At 33.2% G+C, this 17,991-nt stretch overlaps 1 protein-coding gene and 2 non-coding genes across 4 annotated transcripts; 2 read left to right on the top strand and 1 right to left on the bottom strand.

Moving 5' to 3' along the window:
* Window positions 1-172: 172 nt before the first annotated feature.
* On the bottom strand, window positions 173-9,218 carry tpra-1 (Transmembrane protein adipocyte-associated 1 homolog; the record flags this gene model as incomplete). Of its 2 annotated transcripts, NM_001268428.2 has the most annotated exons (6): window positions 173-851; window positions 7,569-7,761; window positions 7,828-7,908; window positions 7,952-8,199; window positions 8,326-8,731; window positions 8,982-9,218. In NM_001268428.2, the coding sequence occupies 6 exons, from the start codon at window positions 9,200-9,202 to the stop codon at window positions 624-626; spliced, it is 1,377 nt and encodes a 458-aa protein (NP_001255357.1). The 2 variants fall into 2 exon arrangements, with proteins under 2 accessions (NP_001255357.1, NP_001255358.1); NM_001268429.3 differs by lacking the exons at window positions 7,569-7,761; window positions 7,828-7,908; window positions 7,952-8,199; window positions 8,326-8,731; window positions 8,982-9,218 and having other exon boundaries at window positions 624-815.
* On the top strand, window positions 4,752-6,137 carry anr-8. Its single transcript, NR_101940.2, has 4 exons — window positions 4,752-4,817; window positions 4,872-4,968; window positions 5,186-5,323; window positions 6,002-6,137.
* Window positions 9,219-11,213: 1,995 nt separating the features above from the next.
* D1046.15 lies at window positions 11,214-11,329 on the top strand. The gene has a single exon (NR_056339.1). It is a non-coding gene; the product is annotated as an Unclassified non-coding RNA D1046.15 (non-coding RNA).
* Window positions 11,330-17,991: the final 6,662 nt, after the last annotated feature.

Genomic DNA, 17,991 nt, shown 5'->3' with positions numbered 1-17,991 from the left:
CATGCTTCATCTTGCCCGCGTATTTCTCCGATAAATGAGTAATTTCTTCATTTTTAAAAAGTTTAGGATTTTTTTTCCTAAACTTTTTAAAAATGAAGAAATTACTCATTTATCGGAGAAATACGCGGGCAAGATGAAGCATGCAATTTCGGTAATTACTCTTGAATTGTTTCATCGTTTCAACAATATTTTATTCAAAACGTTCGTAAAACCGTACATAAAATAAAAATAATTCGAGAACTTTTCCACTTGAAAAGCCTGAATAAAAACAAGATAAAAGCTGTGTGATCTGAAAGTAATACAAGTAATCAAATGATTGGTTGAAAGTGCCTATTCTATGTACAAATACAGGTAACCGGTCACATTAATAGACAATGAACGAGAGGAGTCAATATGATCCAAGTGATAATCTTTTTGACAATTATCGGTGTTTTTTTCGTAATGAGACCCAAAGGATGTGAGAATGAGAAATGACCGGGAGGAAATTAAAAACTTGGGGAATATGGAAAATCAAGATTGATTGTAGAAAATGAAGTACATGAAATGGGGAAAATATTGTGCATTCAAAGAGAAATACCAGTTTCTGTGAACGCATAATAAATTGAAAAAGAAAAAGGAAAAATCTACATTCGAAGGCTTGTCAGTGATGATGGATCATCTTCGAAAACAAGTGAACCTTGTGGTCCAAGTCCTTTTAAATGACGAGTTGTTGTTCCTGTTGATGGTTCGGAGAGCATTGAATCTCTGTGATGAGCATAATCATCTGATCCAGTTCTTGTGGTTACTGTAGATTCGGCAGTCTCCACTGATGTCATTATAAGTGGAGTTGAATATGTGTTGTAGTGAGGATTCTGAAATTTAAAATAAAGTAAATTATAAAAACTTGTTTGAAATTAGGGCCAGTTGATTTTGAATTTTTCGTTTTTAACTGATCATCCAGAAAACGGTATTCTTCTATTAGTCTTGCACCTGAGTGAACAACTTTGATTATTCATCAAATATTTAGATCAAATATTTCCCAAATTGTTTAACTATATGAAATTAAATACTAAATCCTTTGTCAGTTGGAAATTTTTAATTCAGAGACTAGCGGGCCCTGCGGGCCCGCCAGTTGTAGGGGGTGTAAGGCGAGTCCCCTTGCCGGGCGTAGGTTCACGGCTTCGCCTCGAACCTGTTAGAGGGTTTGTGAAAATTTCAGTAGGTCAATGGGAGTCTTCTTAATTTTTGAGTTCGGTTTGACCAAAAACAGATGCACCCGATGAATCAGTTAAAGCTGAGTTTTGATTGATTGAAGTTTGAAGAGGCTTTATATTAGGGGAGACGTACCCATATTTTGTATAAAATCGAGTATTTCTATTCGAATCCCGATTACTCACAAAAAACAAAAAAATTTATCACTTGGTAGAATTGAACCAACTACCAAAATTTCTGCAGTCATACGCACTAACCACTGGGCCACACAGGTAAGCCGCCATAAGCGAATAACAGGTCAAAAATAGGTGAAGGGCCGCTAACAGACGAATAATAAGCGAGCGACAGGTTTACTGCCGCGCACAGGCGAAGAATAGGTGAGCGATGAGTGAAATTTTTGTCTTGCAAATTTTATGCGCAGATAGGCGAAAAATAAGCGAGCGATAACTGAACGGACCGGAAACATGCGAATAATATGCGAATGATGACTAAAGTTGTTGACTTGTGAAATGTTAACACTGAAATGGAAAAATTGATGAAAATAATTTTTTTCGGAAAAATTTTTAATTTGATTTTTGTAGTGGGCTAGTTTTCGATAACGGCAAATGTCTACAATTCTCGGAAAAATAGTTCGTTTTGGTCTATATTTTATTGGGAATGGTTATGTCTATGACAACAAGACAAAATTCAGATATATTCTAGATATAAGAGATGTTTTTGGGTCTGTAGGTTGTAAATACCTTCCTCTCGTTATTGTTTTACGACATCATATCGTCTCATATGTTTCTTCTAATGTTTACATTTACATCCTAATGACCCAAAAACAGGATTTCTGGGAATATGTATTTGATTCTTTGTTGTAGATATTTTATGCAATACTCACATGGAAATATTGTGAGTAGCACTATGTACAGACGCATTCCCTAGATAAATTTTGAGAGAAGATGTTATATAACCGTCTTACGTTCAGAGACTTATAACTTGGTTGGCGTTTGAATTAATGAAATGTGGTCAACTAAAGAGTTGTTGACAATAATACAAAGAACATTTTGTCAGTTGGTATATTTTTGTTATCTTTAGTGACTGTCGAGATGTGAGCCCCAAAAGATGGCCAAAATATTCTAGATCTGTGCTCAACTTTATCTCGGTTCTCGATAGAGATGAAAAAATGATTACAACTATCAAAATGTTTATTGCTTTAAGCTTAAAAAGGTTGTAGTTGGTGACTTTTTGATATATCGTCTTTTGAAATTGATACAACCGTTTTAAGACAGGAGGTTTTATTGTTCAGAGCTCCAAGGAAAGTCTGTTTCAGTGATCGAGAGCACCGAATTTGTCAAGAAAATGCATAAAACCAACAAAATTGACATATTTCTACAATAACTGATAAATATTTGATAATATTTGAAAAAAAATTTTTTTGATTTTTTCGAAAAGAAAGTTCAAAGGGTCTGTTTATATCTCCGTGGAAAAAATTTTTATGATTAAGTGATTAACTACAAAGTTGTTTATTTTAATTTAGAGAACAATTTTGCAGTTGACCGTTTGTTGCCAAAAAATTTGTTGGTTGAGATATGAACGGAAAAAGAAGAAGAAAATACTAGCATAAACTCGCTGCACTCAACACAAATTTATCTCAATCACCAATTTTTTTCAGGGAGAAGAATCAACTACAAAATTGAACTTCAGATCTCAAACCCGTTTTAGAGCATTCAAATAAAAGAAACATCAAATTTTGGCGATTCTACAACATCTTGTCAGTTTTTAAAAAGTTTCCGAAAAAAAAAATTTTTGGATAAATTTCAAAAAAATTTTGTAAGGGGGGACCCTTTGCATTTTTTTTTCAAAATATCGAAAAACATTTTTTTTCGAAACCTTTCTAAAAACTGACCAGATGTTATAGAACCGTCAAAATGTGATGTTTCTTACATTTGAATGTTCAAAAACAAGTTTGAGATCCAAAATTGAGGTATAATAGAACCACTATGCTCAAAAAACGTATTCACTTCGGATGCTTATATCTCCGCGGAAAAAATGTTCATGATCAAGTGATTAACTACAAAGTTGTTTATCCTAATTTAGAAAACAACTTTGTAGTTGACCGGTTTTTGTCAAAAAATTTGTTGGTCGAGATAAAGTTGTGTAAAGTTGGGCACCTTCATGCTTGTATTTTCTTCTTCTTTTTCCGTTCATATCTCAACCAACAAATTTTTTGGCAACAAACGGTCAACTGCAAAATTGTTCTCTAAATTAAAATAAACAACTTTGTAGTTAATCACTTAATCATAATAATTTTTTCCACGGAGATATAAGCAGACCCTTTGAACTTTCTTTTCGAAAAAATCAAAAATTTTTTTTTCAAATATTATCAAATATTTATCAGTTATTGTAGAAATATGTCAATTTTGTTGGTTTTATGCATTTTCTTGACAAATTCGGTGCTCTCGATCACTGAAACAGACTTTCCTTGGAGCTCTGAACAATAAAACCTCCTGTCTTAAAACGGTTGTATCAATTTCAAAAGACGATATATCAAAAAGTCACCAACTACAACCTTTTTAAGCTTAAAGCAATAAACATTTTGATAGCTGTAATCATTTTTTCATCTCTATCGAGAACCGAGATAAAGTTGAGCACAGATCTAGAATATTTTGGCCATCTTTTGGGGCTCACATCTCGACAATCACTAAAGATAACAAAAAGATACCAACTGACAAAATGTTCTTTGTATTATTGTCAAAAACTCTCTAGTTGACCACATTTTATTAATTCAAACGCCAACCAAGTTATAAGTCTCTGAAAGTAAGACTGTTATATGCTCAATCAACTCTAATTTAGATGTTTGTTCAACTGAAAATGTAATATGAATGTTCAGACTTGTGGAAACTAACAAATTTGTCTTTTTCTATAAATATAAACACTTTTTGAAAAATTTTCTATAAAAATATTTTAGGTGAAAAATTTTTTCAACCATAAGGGGGGACCCTTATGATTCGAATTTCATAATTGAAAATTCTACCGAAAAAACAATTTTTTTTGAAAAAATTCTCAAAAACTTCTTCGATATTGTGGAAGTAACTAAAATGTATTGTTTCTGTAAATTTTAATGAGCAAGTTGCCTTATTATAGAGTATAGAACTATCTTTTAGCATCGACCCTACGACTTGGCTGCCAAAGAGGCAACGATACTCCGAAATTACGGGGTGCGCGTTGTTTACATTTTCATTTTTTTTAAACGATTTTTCCGTTTTCTCATCTTTTTTCAATGTTTTAAAACAATTTCGCTTGTATTTTATGCGATTTTCATGACAAAAAATGTCGATAATTTTTGGTTTTCTCATATTTATCATAAAATTCGTACTATTCGGTCATTCTTTCGCAATTATCGAAGTTTTTGTTATGAAAATCGGATGTTCGTTCTTTTTCTCAATTTTTCAACTGTTTTTCGCAAGTTAACACAAGAAATTATACTTTGTTGTTATTTAAATTCTTATAAATGTTAAAATAATTCAAAAATTTAAGATTGCCGAACAGTCACCGACCGCCGTGTCGAGCAGCTGAGACGATGGATGAACACAGCGATATTGGAAATTCGCTTCAGTTTTCAAGGACTTCTTTGAAAAACGGTAATATTTTAGTTTTAAATGTGAATTGTGACCGTACAAATATTAGCTTTTCAGAAAATTGAGCGATTAGTGCCAAGAAGCGTCGGATGCCAGCTCCGAATCGACAAAAATCCACGGAATTTCAACAAAGTTCAATCGACTCTTATTTAAAGTGAGTTTCTTATTCCATAATCTTATTCAATAAAAAAATGCTTTTCCGATAAGTCCACTGGGAAAGATCAAGCAAAGATAAGTTAAATTTTCACAAAAAAAGCAAAATTTGAGGGTTATTGACGAATTCGTTTTAGAAATACATGTTTCTTTGAAAAAGTATGTGAAAAACCGATAATTTTCATAATGCTTCTCTTATGTGATTCAGATAATTTCAGCATCAATCAGAAGACTACGTCCTGGACTCCAAATCGATGAGTCGATGTACATTTGGGACGGAGCAGACCAAATGGACGACCACTACAATTCGAGAAGTTTTCGAAAGAAAGACGTGGATACTCCGAAAAGGATCCAAGGTACATAATTTTTTTAAAAGTATCCATTTTTAAAAAAAGTTCAAACAAAAATACCTCCACTTTCGTGGAGTTTAAGGGTGGAGTAGAGTCGATGTGGGATTTTGGTTTCAAATATAGAAAATAGACGATAAAGATTGAATATAATTTTGAATAATTGGAAAAAACTTGAATAATGTTTTCAATTTTACAAAAATAAAAGAAACGGATGAATTAAATTTAAATTCTCGCGCAAATAAATAACTTTATTTGAGATCTTTGCGTTTTCTGGCTAAATTTATATGTTTTCTTGATTTTTTGCTTAATAATTGGGTTTAGATACCGTTTGTCAGTTTTTAAACATATTTTTTCGTAAAGAAAACTTGATAACTCGGAAGGAAGAAATCGAATATAAAAGAAAAAATCAACAAAAGCTGATGAATTAAGCCAGAAAACGCAAAAATTTCGAAACTAAACCACTCAATTGGGCGGGAATTCAAATTTAATTCAGAAATTTCTTTTATTTTTGCAAAATTTAAAAAAAATTTAAAAAACGTTCCAATTTTCACAGTTTTTCGATTATTACATTCCATTTTCTATCATTCATGGCAAAATCTCTTAACTCCACCTTTAACTTTTCAGTTCATATTGTATTTTTCGCAAACAAAACACAATTTTATACAAAAATGTATTCAATTTCAGATTAGCCAATCGGAAACGCCACGGAAATCCATCTACAGAACAAACAAATGCGACAGCGGATCGAGGGAAAATCCCGAAAAAATCTAATTTTTTTGCATTTTTTGAAATTTTTCTTAAATAAATTTTATTTAAATAAACTACTGTTGTCATATTATAAGAAAAGAAAGTGAAAACTACAAGCGGGGGGAACGAATCCTGGGAGGATTCCATCTCACAGACAAGTCAATAATAGGCGAACGATGGGCCGCTAACAAGCGAAATACAGGCGAGGGATAAGCCGCGTACACGCGTGTTTTTGGTTCTACATTCGCTTGCACGCGGCCTGCATGCAAGTCATCGCTCGCTTGTCGCGGGTTACCTGTGCATGCGGGAGACACCTCAAACTGGGATGTAGGGAAGAAAATTTTGTGGAGGAAGTCGTCTTTCGATTCCGCTTTCTTCAATTATTACTATTTGGGGAAGACGTTCGAAAACCGTTTATCACTGATAAGTCAGCGGAAAACCTAATTTTTGAAAATTTTATTACAGCATTGTACTCATCATAAAATTCCCAAAAAGGAGACGTACAGTTGAGGGCTATATCTTGTACACAGACAGATGTATAGAAAAAACAAGTTTTGGCCTGAAAATTAATAAAAATAATATCTCTTGGCAGAGTATTTCTAATGCGACGAAACTTCATCTTCCATTAAACATAATCAAAAACTATGAATCAAAAATACATTCCGCAAAAGTTTAGTGGAAAAAATGTTCAGGAGACCCAGGAAACCACTCCCCCCAGTACTAAATTTTTGAATTATTTTTTTCTTGAAAAATTTTCCCACTGAACTTGACCGAGTTATGATTGAAAAAGTAGATTCGCGAAAAAGGGGAAGTGTGCAAAATTTGGCACTTATTCGTCTTGCTCGGCCGACTCATAGAACTTTTTTCCAATTCTGAGTTAAAAATCGTGTTCAGCGTACTTTTGTACGTGGGGTAAACAAAAAAAATATCAAAAAAGATGAAGTAGAACTTGAGATAAAGACGAAAAACTACTTTTTCGGAAAAAAAATTTTTTTGGCAAAATGTCATTTTTTGGCCTTTTGTTTTATCACAACTTTTTTCTATTTGCACTTATGAACTCAAACTTTTTTTCAAAAAATCAGTCTCTCTGAGTAGTATCTTGCACAGAAATTTGGAACAAAACCGAGCAAAACCCGTATTTTAATTCAATTAAAACATGCTTCTTTGGGGGTAAAAAGAGCAACAAAAAATTTTTTCAAACTGGGGAAAGCCGCCCTGGCCTCAATTTTGCTCTGAACTTAGTGCCGTTTTCTGCTCCACCGTGGGGCAAAATATTTCTAGTAGGATTTCAAATATTAGAGCATGAAGTCACACGGTTCAGGAGTTGTGAATGAAAACGAAGTGGGACATTTTTTCGCAAGCCAAAAAAAACGCGAAAAAACGTGAAAAAGGGGCGGAGTCTGTACACTCGGCATTTATTAGAGGCTGCTTGGCAGACAACCTAGATTAGAGCTTTTAAAGGTGGAGACTGTTAGAAGAACTACGGCTCTGATTTTCTCCTTACCTGAACATATTCGTTTCTTGAGATATCATAATGGGTGAATCTTGCATCCCTATCGTAATCAAACAAATCATCATAACTAGGAGATGTTAATCCAGAGAATCGGGGATAATATGAATCTGGTAAGTCCCCGGAGCCTTGTTCGTCTTTGTGTTTTCGGTACATAAACAGTCCAGATGTATTGTTTGGAGGAGTTCTAAAAATACATATTTTTCATTGTTCGATATGATATTTTTTAAGGGAATAAATTTTTGAAACTCACTTTAATTTTTTCCTTAAGAAAGTGAAGTAAATAATTGGAGGGTAAAGCACAAAATATACATATGTTGAAACTCCGACAAAGCTGAAAATTCCAAATTTCATTGAAACTTAAAACTGGAACTAACCAAAGTCCATCAGAAGACTTGAAAAGAATAAGAGCAGCTCCCATGGATTGTAGCACATTGAGCACAACCATCATCATACAATAAATCAAAAAGCTTCCTTTACTTGGAAGTTTCGTGTATTTCTGACAGCATACAAGTGGAAGGCACATTATGAAAAAATAGACAAGAGCAAGAACTGCAGATGAGAAGACCCAGAATAGGAAACCACCATCTGATTGGATATCGAAATAGGTTAGTGGAAGCCAGGACTGAAAAAAGTTAATTGTGCGGATATATTATTATTGTTTAACACTTAATAAATTAAAAAAAAAAAACAGAATTATGAAAAATAGGTTATTCCATCTTTCCACTTTTTCGTTTCCGAAAAATCTTACATTATCAATAATTTTCATCTCGATGATAACTTGCACAGCCGTATGTGGAATTGACACAAGTAATGTTCCAAGCAATGCAATTAAAATGGATTTTCCATTATCCAAATGGCCGAAAAGCAATCCAAATGTCAATGCACAAAACTCGGCGGTCAAATAAAAGAATTTGATGATAATCCATAAAGTTTGATCGACTGTTTGTTCAAGTCCATCTGTCATTGAAAGTGTCATACTGTATGCACATCGAATGATGTTAACAAGTGTTGACACGTAGACAAGAAGAGTAAATGCACGTAGGACTGGAGAATTTCCTGTTCGCAGTTTTCGAATTACACTTCCACATTTCAAAATTAAAAATAGTAAAAACAGGATATTGGGTACAAGTATTACAGCATCCCAGTAGCGAACTCTGAAACGTTGGATAATAAGTATTCTAAAAACTGAAAGGACAAGTGCGATAGAGTCATAGAACCAAGTCATAGAACCGAATACAATTTAATTAAAAAATACTGTTTCAACAAAATCATGGAAACATTTTGCACACTCAGTTTAACTAATGTGAAAATGATTTTCATATTTAGAATGCAAATTTATTACAAAATTGAAAATTCTAAAATTTAGTTATTTTTTAATTTTTATTGCAATGTTTAAAAACTCACCGAAATCCGCCAGGTAATCTGTATACAAAAACGTCTCTACAAAATCCTCGAATCACTTGATGTGTGGGTGAATCAATAAATGAAACATTTGGAAATAATTCATCAATCCATTCGGGACTTGTTTTCACTGATAACTGTGATTCTCGTTCAAATGAAGTATTTGTGTCGGGTACCACTGACCCGAGACTTGTTCCCGGGTTCTCGTGGAATATTACCGACATGAGATGTCTGAAGAATCTGAAAATATTTATAGAGTAAAAGCATATGATGAATTCCAAACAAAAAATGGAGAGGGTAATACTTCAAGAATTGTTAAAAGTTAAATCGAAGATGATATTGAGAAAAAATAAGAGGCGGCTAGTAATTTTGAAAAAAATGCAGGCATTATAGCGGGAAATAATGAAGCAAATAAGAACATCTAGATTGCAGAGAGATTCCAGAGAAAAGAGCAAAAAAAGCGGGAGTTGCTAAGCAACGAATGAGTCAATTCCTTCAATACACCCACTCATCCACAATACATTTTATCAGAAATAATCTTTGTTTTCTTGTTCACGATTTCAGAGTTGAAAATATTCATCTGAAGCATAAGATAACACCTCCCAAGCATGGTTATTCTCTATGGGAATTGGCTCTCTATTACTTCTACAGTACTCTTGTCGAACAATGCCTATTCATTTAGGTCAACACTAACTAACAAAAGCAAAATGTACAGGAAATTGATGAGAAAATACATGAGAAATCAGTGGAGCGGAAGGAGCAAAATGAAGTAAAGGAGATGATGAAAAATGGTGTGGAAAAAGGAAAAGAAAATTAGAAAAAACGAAAGAAAGGCGAAAGAGATAGAAATGAATGAGTATAAAATTGTGTCGGAATAGAATAAGCGATGAGATAAATTTTCAATTTTTAGAAAGTTCAATGGAAGCATGGGAAAAAAGTTGGAAAAAGTAGTGTTACAGAAATTGGTTGAACTCAAACTTCGAATTTCAAAACGTTCAATTTTAAGAATCTGAAAGCAGAGCTTGATGTTTGACTGCTTCGTCTTCTTTTTCTACTGTTTTCGTTTCTATTTCTTTTTCTTCTCAAAAAAACATCAAAAATCTTCAGAAAAATCCTAAAATTACTCTTTTGGGGACACGAGAGCCAGCTGGAAATATATTATCGTAAAACGAAAAGCAATTGAAGAATTGAGAGAAAAGGGAACGATTCAGAATTTTGCCAAGAAATTTACGATGTTTACCCTTTTAAACGGAATGGTGGGAAGTGGAGGGGACAAGCATCTGATGAAAGGATGCGCAAATATTCAAAATTCTCAGGAAACCAGAAATGGTGGAAATATAATTCGATGAAAAATTATGGGACAAAACTGTCCGGCTGGGTCATGTGTGAAATATTGGTTGGTAATTTTTAATTAAAGATGGAGTTGGCCCAGTGAAAAAATGTTTAAAATTATTCCCATGGGATTAAAAAATCATAGTAGAACTTTTCAACAACAAAAAAATTACGGTCATTTACTGCGGGCAGTTACTTAATTTTCACCTATCATAATTTTGGAAATCAACAAAGCAAAAAAAAACCACAATTTTTATGTTTTGAAAATGTTTCTAAAATTGTACGGTTTTGAAAAAAACAATTTTCTGAATTTCTCAAAAAGTCCAAATGTTTCGAAAATTTAGAAATTTTTCAAAACTTTCCCTGAAAATTCTGAAGAATCTGAACAATTTAGAGTCCTATATTTGGATTTGTTTTCCCAATTTTGAGTGTATTTCAAGAAAATTCCTACTTTTTACACCTTCAATAACCTGAATATTAAAAATTGTTTTAGTTTTGGAATCCTGCATTTTTAGAGTAAAGAAAGACAATGAAAAAAAATGTTCCTAAACCAATTGCATTTGAAATCAGAATTCTGAAAATGTCATTTTCAAAGCAAGAAATGATTAATCTCTTAAAGTTCTTCAAAATCTACTCAATTCAACATAAAAGAACCAGTGAATACTTAAACGAAAAACATCTCAGTGATCATGAAAGGAACAGTGGATTAAGTAAATATTTGTTACTAAAAATAGAATTACTCATAAGGAGACCATACAAAAACTTGATTTACAAAAGTTTTCAGACCAAAAAAATCATAAAACTTTAATACTGAAACTCGGAACGAATACATTTCTCGTGATGAGAACTTGTAGGCGTCTCGTGCAAGACCATTCTAATCCTCTTCATCTCATTCACTCTCTCACACTCTTTTTCAATTTATTTGCATGTTCATGCACCACTCGTTGAACACAAGAAACTGGTTTTTGACGTCAAGACGCAACACAGAAAAAACGGCAAATTGACTGAAAATTGACCGAAAGGTTTAAGAGGTTCGCGCATTCCCGACTAATTCGTGTAAAAATGATGAATGATGATGACCAGAAAATTCACGAGAATTGATAGAAATGTGGGTGAATTGCGAAATTTGAAGTAGTTTTTTGATTCAAAACGGATATATACATTTATTTGGTCAAACATCGGATTTAAATCTGCACTTTTAGATTATGACAGATAATTCAAAAAGGAACAAAAATATAATCAGTAGTTTAGGTTCCAAAAAAATGGCACATAACATATTTTTTACTGTTCACGAAGAGCAAGCACAAAACTGAATGTCTGAAAGCTAAATAATGTGTAATAATGTGCACACAGGGTTGCCTGTAGGGCGCGAGCAAGGCGAGCCGGGAGGAACCGAAAAGCCCAGCGTCTCTGGGCGAATTCAAAACGAAATAGGAAAATACTGATTCAAATTTTTTTTAAAGAATGGTTTAATATTTTTTTTCGATTGAAATTAGCATCTAAAAAGATTTCAGTTTTGTTAAATTTTCATCAGCTGGATGTCAATATTGATACTATACAAAACTTTAATGCAAACTACCTTTTTCAGAAATGAAACTTTGAAACATTCTGAAACTAAAATCTTACGACAAATTAAGACGCAAAGAGAAAAGTCGACATGTTGCTGGTGGTCACGGTGGTCATAATTCGATTAGCGTCCGACGAAGTAAAAAAAGGAAATGTGATCTTGTTCGAATCGCCAATTGGCTTTCGATTGTTCAATGTCTGCAACAAGTTTTGATTATGACGTGGAAAAACGAGTTGAATACAAATTTGAAAGATTTATACGAGAAAGTGCTCTTGAAAAACAAAGAGAAAACGACGATCAGTCAGTAAGTTTTAGTGAAAGGTAAAACAAAAACTATATTGCCGTAATAGGAAAATGAGTAATACAATAATAATAAATTACAAGAAAAACAAAAAGGAAAAACAAATTGACTAGACATGGTTAGGAATAATAATGTAATGAACATAAGGAGAAAAGGGATTTGGAATAAAACTAATTCACAAAATGGGGTCTAATGTTTTGAAGTGTTCTTTGGAGTGGTTTAGTTTTAGTGGATTTAGTCTAGAGTTTTCATTTCTGGAAGTAATCGCTGAATACCAGCCACTATTTTTAATTGGAGTTTAAAACTTTCTCTGCAAATTCCAAATGATTCAATCAATTGCAATTTTAAAAGGAATATTGTTTCGATTTGAACTCTCAATTTTATGTAAAATGAATGACGTTTTCTATGCGTCATTATATGAAACAGACTGGCATTTTCAGTAACTTTCATAAAATATCTTTTAAAATAAAGGGCTTATCAGTTTATGTCAGACAGTTAAGTTCATTCTCTAATCACAAAAAGTATGTTAAGTGACCATTTAAAATGTAAAAACATTCCAAGGGTTTTCAATCAAATAATTGGAATGAATAAAATGAAATGTACAGAGCACATTGTTACACAGACCGCCCATAATTGGCAGGTGTCAAGTACATTCAAATAGAAGAAACTGTTCGAACAGGTGTCATTTATGGGCGGTCTGAACCCAGAAAGAAGGGTTATTTGTCAATGAATTCAAGATTAAAGAGAGGGAAAAGTGCGGAGCAGATGCACTTTTAGGGTTCATTGAAAAGATTGAAAACTGATGGGGAAGATGGATCTGATTTATTGCCTATTGAATATCAACTAACTTCATTAGAATCCTGTTGCGAAGAATTTTCATATGAAGATTTGTATCAGCTGCATAAATATTTACAAGACATTTCTGAGTCGACAGGTAGTATGAAAATGAAAATAGCTTTTCCTAAAAGGTTTGAAATTGCATTAAAACGAATTTAGGATATGACTGAACAATTTGATTACATAATTGCCAATGAAAAATTCAAAATGCGTGCTCTCCAGGATATTTCATGTCTAGTCACATGATTTTAATTTCTAATTCTACTGAAACTACTGATAAGAAATGAATGATTGACGAATGATGGGATGATCGACGTGGCACAATGCTATCTTTTGTTTTGAATGTTTCAACTTGTATGGTTTGTTGTGTACAACTGCCAAAACAAAAACAAAACAAAAATTATGAAGCTTGTGTAGAGAACAATTAATTTTTTTTTCTCAAAATAAAAAGACAAGGCTAAGGAAAACAGTGAGAAATATGACTGATAAAACGAGAAATCATTGAGAGTGAGCAAGTGACAAGAATAGAAAGTGGCAGAAACATGTGGTGTCCGTTCTTAAAAATTCAACCGGAAACGGGGGCTTTGGGCTTCTGATGGTAGAATTGAAAAATGAGTGTGATTGAAACTTGTGAAACTTCAAAATCACAAATATAATGGCAAAAGTATCACAAATTCTATTGATATATAGTGGGACCTCGTGTTACTAGAGTGCTTGCCTCTCCGCTCGTCCTCTTCGTGTCCTTACAACAGTCCTATGTTAAAATGGAAATAAACATTTTTTGAATAATTTTAAGTTTTTTCTTATTTTATGTGCATGTATATTTTTTCAGAGCAATTTTCAGGGCGAACGGCGGGGCATAGGAAGAAGGCAGGCAGGCGGATGTGAGTTGCGCCCCTTGACATGAAGATAACGATTAATAGTGCGCAACATAGTTTTAGAAAGTCTCTACGTCTTTTCAAATTTCAAACAAAATTCAAACAAATTTGAAAAAGTAGGAAAACCAATCATCAGGGTCATAAGTACTGACACCTGTCCACTCAACCTTTTTCCTTCATCGTCTCGTCACTTCTCTTCCGACACAACAACGGGAGGTCCCTATGATTTGTCTGTCACAAATGAAAATGGAAATCCATCTTGAAAATAAGTTTTTTTTCTAGTTTCTTCCCTAAAAAATCATTTAGGAGTGGACAGCACACGCAATTTCGATTTTAGAATATCATGTTTCGGGAGTCTTGAATTTCAAAAGTGTTCCGGAAAATTGCTGACGTAAAATTAAAAAATTAACATTGCGAAACAAATTGCTTATATGGTTGTGAATATCGAACAAAAAATGTATTGAAATTTAAAAAAGATTGATTTATCTATAGGTGTTTCTATAGGATTTCTATAGGTTTCTATAGGATCTATAGGATTTATCTATATCTTTTACCTATTAAAATGAGAAACTGAGATGTTTTGTCCTATACATTGCCAAATCCGACCACCGGAATTCCGGTCCAAATGCAAAAAAAATAAGTGTTAGGTAGTAGGCAAATATGCATGAGGCAGGCACGGAGCCCTGAAGATGTACCTGCCGCTATGAAAATTCTAGGCCGATATCGTGGATGGAAACAAAAAATCAAACTAATTAGAAACAAAAAATGTACATACGTTACTTTCAGTAAATTTTTAGCACGGTAAACGGCATTCATCACGAAAACTTGAATATCTCTCCTTCTACATCCCCAAAAAATGCATTTTCTGCAACTTCTTTTCCTCCCTTTTCCCCATTTTCTTCACTCTCTCTCTTCATCACTTATTACCACTCGACATGCACGTAGAGCACAACACAAACGGGCACCTTTTCAAAAAATGCGAGGCATGTTTTTTGCTCCGAATTTTTTGAAGAAAAACGGAAAATGATGGATTAAAAGAGGAATATTCACCTGGGAGTTTGAATGTAACTTCCGGTATCGTGAAAAAATTGTATAAACCATAAAAATTTTTCGGTTTTGTGGAAAGTAAGTCGTGAGGTTTTTGGAAAACTGTAATTTTTGTAAGAAAAAATTAAACCAAAATATTTTAAAAGTTCAGTAATCCAACTGATAAATGCTACAAGAGATGTCCCAGAGAGTCCAAAAAACTTCTAACAAAAAAACGTTGTCATCAGAATGTCACTCATTGGGACCGGATGGCGCCAAGCACACCATCTCGCCGCGCACTGAGGACCCACTGAAAAGGAGAAAAATGAGAGAAAATGAGTTGAATCGAAAGGAAAAATAGTGTTTGAGAAGAAGAGAATTAGACACGAGAACGACTTGTTGTCTTTTGTTCCAGAGAGCTGTGTTTGGCTGCTCTGAATGCGAAATTGGGAAAAAATGGGAAGGAATGCGTGATGGTTCATGTTTTAGATCTGACTGAAAATTGGAAAAATTTAGAAAACACAACTAGATTTGAGTTGGAAGAAAAGTGATTTGAATGGAAAAAACAGAAGTTATGATTGGTAAAAAATTTCTTGTAGGTTAGAGTAACAAGCCGGCTATTCATATCCATATTAGTTTGTACCAATTAAAAAAAAGAATATGTTGCTAATGAAATTAAAAATCAAGAATTTTGAGTACAAGTAAACCATCATAAATTTAAAAGTATGCAGTACCCAAGATCAAACCTAAAAACTTCAAACACAAACAACCTTGTAACCATCCTCCCATTCATCATCTCAATCACACTTCTCACCTTTTAGACAAACTTTGCGGTCGCTTTCAAAAGAAAAAGTGAATAGAAACCAGTTGGACTGATGCCAAAAAAGGACACTTTCTTCAACTGTCTCACGTGGAGTTGTTAGAGATCGGAAAATATTGAGAAACTTAGACGAAAAAGGGCGCGGACACGTGAGTTTCAGACCACGTGACTCTCGAACCATATGTTAAATGAAACAGGGATTACTACGGTAGATGGAAAGTGTAGAAGAAGGACATGTACACGAACAGAAACTAGTTGAATTTGATGAAATAGACATGGAAAGAGAGAAAGGCTATTTGTAAATCATTTTTTGAGGAGAAGACGAGTCCCTAGTTTGTCATACGAATGGCAGTCAATTGTCACTTTTTTTGGAACGATTCGCAATGGAATTATGTGGAGAAAGGGTTAACATTTTGAAGGGGACTTTGAGCAAAAACATTTGAATTAGAAGTTTTTTTTAATATTGCATTTAAGCACTATACTAAACATCAAGAATTTCAAATTGATCTAAAAACATTTTAAGTTCGTAACTAAAACTTCATTTGTTTCTTTCACAATTTTAAAGGAAATAAATAGTTGTTCAAAAATCAAACGAATTTTAGACCAAAAGCAACTGATAACTTCATGCAAAATCGGTTAACGATGACTAGAAAACGCCGAAAAAAGAACAGCTGTTATCAGTGAAACTCTTATGGAAAGGTGTGTGAAGAAAGAGAGAAAAAGAGGGACAGCCGGTTTTTGAATTGAAAGAGGGTAAAGCGGTGATATCAAAAGAAAGCAATGACTCAAACACAAAATGATTACGTGTTCAAATAAAATTAATAATTATTATGGTTATGAGGAGGTGAACAGGGGATTGTTTCAGGTTTAAAGATGTGAAAAACTAATTCATAATTGAAGTTAGAAATTGTTGTAATTGTAGGAAATACGACTTTTGTGTTTTTTTTTCAAAACTTTTTTTCTGTTTCAAAATCAAATTATTCAACCCGCAAGATTTTTTGTATTCAACCCGCAAGATTTTAGAAATCTGCCTCCAACTATGAAAGTTTTGCACAAAATTAATAAAAAAAGTTGGTTAGTTACGGGGAAGTTGGGAGCTACTTTGGAGATGTGGAAACAATTTGGGTGAGACGGTCAAATTCGAATAAAACTAGAGTTTACAAAATTTTGCAAAACATGCATACAAAGCTGAAAAAGGGGGGGGGGGGGTGTTTTTTCTCGCAAATTTCCAAGGATTTCCAAGTTCAAACTCTCTTTTTTAAAGGAGCTCCGCCCACATTTCCGGCAACCCGTTCACCGTGACGCAAACGGAAATCAGAAATCAAACTTAGATCATAAAAAAAAAGTTATGAATCTATCTGAAAGGCGTAAGTGCCTCCGTTTTCCTTTTTTTTCTCACTGGTTAAAATGTGTTATAAATTGAAAAGTGCATTGCAGTGGTTTTATTAAAGCTAACTTTGCAATTTGAAGTCACTTAGGAGAAATGCAACAAATATTGAATACAAGTGAGAATATACGGTTTCATAGAAAGTTTGAAAAAAATTAAAATCACATGGAATCTAGAAATTAAATTCAGTGTGTGTAGCAGAGGTGGGCGGATATTTTTTTTCGGATATTTTCTAATAATGAATTTATCAATAAGTATTGATGTAGTTATTCTGGAAGAAATGTATCCGAACAAAAGAGTAACTATTAAGCAACATTTTAATATGATAAAACCTAGAAAAATTCTACAAGTTTTCTGTATAAACGATATGCAAGTCCATTATCCGATATCCGTAATATCCGTAATATCCGATATCCGATGTTGCTCGGCTAATAAGTTTTAAGGTCTCGGTAAGGAAAACTTGTAGAATTTTTCTAGGTTTTATCATATTAAAATGTTGCTTAATAGTTACTCTTTGGTTCGGATACATTTCTTCCAGAATAACTACATCAATACTAATTGATAAATTTATTATTAGAAAATATCCGAAAAAATATTCGCCCACCTCTGGTGTGTAGAGATAGAAACATATCAGACTAGAAAAAATCAGACTGAAACAGTAAAGTTTTAACTTGTCAATGTGTACCTTTTTAACAAACTGTACCTTTTTAACAAGTCAGAAATAAAAAAGAACAAAGAAAAAAGATTCGAACAGGCATTTTTTGAACATTTCAATTCAAAATGAACAATCGAAGAATTTCTGTTGGTTACTCTCTGTCACAGTTTCTTAACTTTTGTATAAATCTGTGAAGTGAGATCTCAAAAC

The sequence above is a fragment of the Caenorhabditis elegans genome, chromosome IV (genome assembly GCF_000002985.6).
Source record: "Caenorhabditis elegans chromosome IV".
Classification (NCBI taxonomy): Eukaryota; Metazoa; Nematoda; class Chromadorea; order Rhabditida; family Rhabditidae; genus Caenorhabditis; species Caenorhabditis elegans.
The sequence above is the reverse complement of the archived record's forward strand: the minus strand, read 5'-3'. Positions and strand labels throughout refer to the sequence as shown.